Consider the following 3,841-nt stretch of genomic DNA (forward strand, 5'->3'; position numbering starts at 1 on the left):
CCCCAATTTCTTACCATCCTGGAAGGTGTCATTAATTGCAATGACGGCTTGGAAGGGTTTGGTCAGTTCGGCCCCTTGTGCGGAGCTGAGGAAAACCACAAATGTCTCCAGTCCTTCAATTACTGGATACTGAGCATCGTCCAAGATGGCTAAAGTGCAATGCTGGAAGAAAAATCAGAGCAAACTTCACAGAGGTGCCAACATTCCTTTGCCGTGGGGTAGTGATAAAGGTGACAAAATGGCCTTCCGGGGGATCTTACAGCAAGGTCCCTGACGGCAGAGAACAATCACCTCGCTGTTGTCCCAGCCCCTCCAGGAGTGTCTAGGTCCTTATGCCAGCCAAGTGCAATTTCTACCCTAAAGTGATAGTACAAGGTATTTGATGCCCAAAATGTCACTTGGGGAGCTTGTAGAACATCCCCTTATATCTTTCAAGAAAAGGAAGATGGTAATGCTGTAGGTGGCATTTAGAGTCCTGAAAAGAGTTTGGAGGGAGACTAAAGACAACAGTAACATACCTTCCCACCCTTAAGACGTCACAGACCCTTGATGTTGTGTACTCACCTGCTCAGTGTCACCAGGCCCAAATTCTACTTTCCTAGAGCTGGGGACATAGTCAACTCCTGGAGTGGCGGAAGCTGGGTCCGAGGGCCGTGTGGCACACCAGACAGATGTGAAGGTTGACAGGTCAGTGCCATGCCGGATAACTGGAATCTTCACGGTGCCTGGATTGACATGCATAGAGACCCCAGTGGTCAACCTTGAGTCAGAATATCATGTTCTCCCTCATAGCAGCAGTCACAGTTCTAACCCAGCACTCCTCGTCCTTCTCTGAGGAGGACTGGGAGGTGTCCCTACCCCTCACTCTGTGGACACTAAGATCAAGAGCAGGCCTAGGGAAGGGTCTCCGGGGGTAGTACCGGAGAGAAGGCTGTATGGTGAAATGGTTTTGTGGCTTCATATCGGAAATTGTATCGGTGTAAGAACAATGAACTTGGGAAGGAGATTTGTTGAAAAACATCTCAAATCTATTCAGAGAGAAGGAAGTCTAAGAGGAGAGCCTTAGGGATGAGCAAGAAAATAGTCAATTAAGAAGGAACCAGCTAGGGGACTCCAAGAGGCATGAAGCTGAATGTTCCTAATTAAATGTTCCTAACTGGGTTGATTTCCCTATTTTATCCAAGTGGTGCACACATCGTTACTTAACCCATATGTGCTTATTGCTTGTCTCAGGAATGAAGCCCATCGTCTAGTGTACTGTGACAGCAGACTGTACAGTGTCCTCAAGGTACACATGTAGATTTTCACCATCAAGTCACGAAAAGGACCACCAACCATCACCTCTCTTTAGCGAATATACTAGGAGGTGATATGCAGTCCCAGCTAGGGATTTGGTGTGTGAGAGATGGAGAAGAGGAGAAAAGATCTCATGCCTGGTAAAACAGTGTCAACAAAAAAGAGGCAGCCCCACCCTCAATAAGAGGGATTGACCAGTGGCTGCAAGAGTGGGCCTGTGCACAGTGATGACTGTGGGGATGGTGCACAGCCAGGCAGGGTTTGGGTCTATTGCACACAGGTGATGCTGAGTCTGAAGCAACTCAATGGCGCCAAACAATAGAAAGCTCTAGATCCCCATCCCATTGAATGGGTTGTTTCAATTCTGTTGATTTATTTCACTTTCTCAACCTCCATTTGCTTTTCGATGTAATGCTATCTCCTCCAGAGATTACATAAGAATGCATGGAATGGCATGGCATGGTGTCCAATATACAAGTAAGTACACAAAAATATTAGTTCTGAAAATGTCTCATTACTCCATTAAAGAGGTAAAAGATAGGGTGCGGGGTGGGCGACAGGGAGGGTGAGGGGGCTGGGGGAACAGACAGTGCATGTGGGAGCGGGGAGGGGGCACTCTCTAGAACTGATGGTGATTACACAACTCACCACTTTTTAAAGTGATTTAACTGTGGGGGGATGTTCTACAATTGATTGTGGTCATGATTGTACAACTCTTTTTGATGTGATTGAACTGTTGAATTCCATGGTAAGTGGATTAAGTGCCGATAAAACGGTTGGGAAAAAAAAGAGGCGAATGACCTTGCTCTGTCTCAAGACGTGCAGATACTCAGCACACACAAGTGCTGACAATTCTGGGGCAGAGGGCTCTCAGACCTCTGCAGATGATGGAGTCACAATTGGTAAGGTGTCTGGGTCTCTGAAATACTGTATGGCAGAATTGTACACATGAACTGCTTTGGTCTGTTTTATATATATATGTGCATATACATGTATATGTACACGCATGTGTGTGTGTGTGTGTGTGTGTGTGTGTGTGTATGAAATCTCCATTGAGCTAAGACACTGACACTCGGGTTTGTTGCAGCAGCTATCAGTACCCTGAACAACAAACCTTCATCCTCAATAATGCAAATTCGCCTTCCTTACAAACCAAAATGCTCAGTACCTCAGAGCCTCATCAGCAAGCACTCTGCTATCAAGATTAGATCAGAAAAACGAAATCCCTCTCTACCTCACACCTTTCATTCTTGGTTCTAAGGCAGTATCACTGAGGGACAACATTCTCATTGTCCTGAAGTCATTGTCAAATCCCAGCAAAAATGGTTCAAGAATAGGAGCAGGAGATGGTGATGGGTCTCCAGAGATGTAATCCATTACCTGCATCCTCGCTGACAGTGAATGCTGTGTTGCCCAGGGATACTGTGGAGGCATCATTGGGGCCACTGATGAGCACCTTGGCCAAGGCCCCTCTTCCGATGCGAGCATTGTCAGAAGCATCTGCCAGCGCAATCTCAAACTCTTCCTCCTCTTCATACTCACTGTCATCAATGAGCATGACATCACAGGTTGACATGGTGACACCAGGCCCAAATATCACCCGGCTCTCAGCAGACCTCCCTCTAGATTTAAAATCAGAGCCTGATTCTAGAGCATAGAGGCTGCTTCCCATAGCTGACTTCGGGACCGTGTAGCAAACTGCAGACACAATGCTGCTGGAATCTCCTGAAACACAAGTGGCAAGAGAAACCAAAGCACTTGAACATGTGCTTCACACATTTTCAAAACCCTCAGTCATTTACTGACCTAAATTCCCTCTGACACAGCCCAGCACGAGTTCTGTCCAGACACTGAAATAAAGCCTTCTCGAATCACAATGTCTTTTTAAGCCTCTGGTATAAACCACTTGAGGATTTACTACACCGTTAGATAACACCACTAGACTACTCCAAAAATGGATTTCCTATTCTATGGAGTTTGTGCTCTGTTAATTCACAGGACTCATTGCCCACCATCAAAGATCACAGCAGGGGGGCGGGGGCTGATCAGAGACATATTTGGAATTTTAATAGCAAAGTAATTGTGTCCTGGAGGTAGTGGTATGAGCACAGCTCACTGCCTTTCTGAATAAACTTCCACACATTAGTTCCCAGAGAGAAACACGTTTGCTGTTTTGTTTTTACAGAAAATATAACAAAGTCCTACACTTCTGTACAAATTACTTGTCAGTCTTTCCATTTCCTTCATTGACACTGTCCACTGGGCCTGGCTTGTGTTGCTGCTGGTGGCTCCTGTGGAAGTGGGAAAGTGGTACACCGATCTGTGGAAGTGGGAAAGTGGTACACCGATCTGTGGAAGTGGGAAAGTGGTACACTGATCTGTGGAAATGGGAAAGTGGTACACCGATCTGTGGAAGTGGGAAAGTGGTACACCGATCTGTGGAAGTGGGAAAGTGGTACACCGATCTGTGGAAGTGGGAAAGTGGTACACCGATGGAGCTCAGACCCCACTGAGACCTGCTGCACTACACCCTCTGGGCTACTGA

At 46.5% G+C, this 3,841-nt stretch overlaps 1 protein-coding gene across 1 annotated transcript in view; it reads right to left on the bottom strand.

Annotated features, from left to right (window-relative positions):
* Positions 1-3,841, bottom strand: part of FRAS1 (Fraser extracellular matrix complex subunit 1) — a 593,853-nt gene that overhangs the window by 61,947 nt on the left and 528,065 nt on the right. The window contains exons 54-57 of the mRNA XM_013004822.2: positions 3,519-3,616; positions 2,677-3,021; positions 565-725; positions 15-162 (exon numbers count right to left, since the gene is read on the bottom strand). Coding sequence (XP_012860276.2) covers positions 15-162; positions 565-725; positions 2,677-3,021; positions 3,519-3,616 — 752 coding nt within the window. The remainder of the gene's footprint in view (positions 1-14; positions 163-564; positions 726-2,676; positions 3,022-3,518; positions 3,617-3,841) is intronic.

The sequence above is a fragment of the Echinops telfairi genome, unplaced genomic scaffold, assembly GCF_000313985.2.
Source record: "Echinops telfairi isolate 266 unplaced genomic scaffold, ASM31398v2 ScPeMD7_7468;HRSCAF=8506_0, whole genome shotgun sequence".
In the NCBI taxonomy this organism is placed as follows: domain Eukaryota; kingdom Metazoa; phylum Chordata; class Mammalia; order Afrosoricida; family Tenrecidae; genus Echinops; species Echinops telfairi.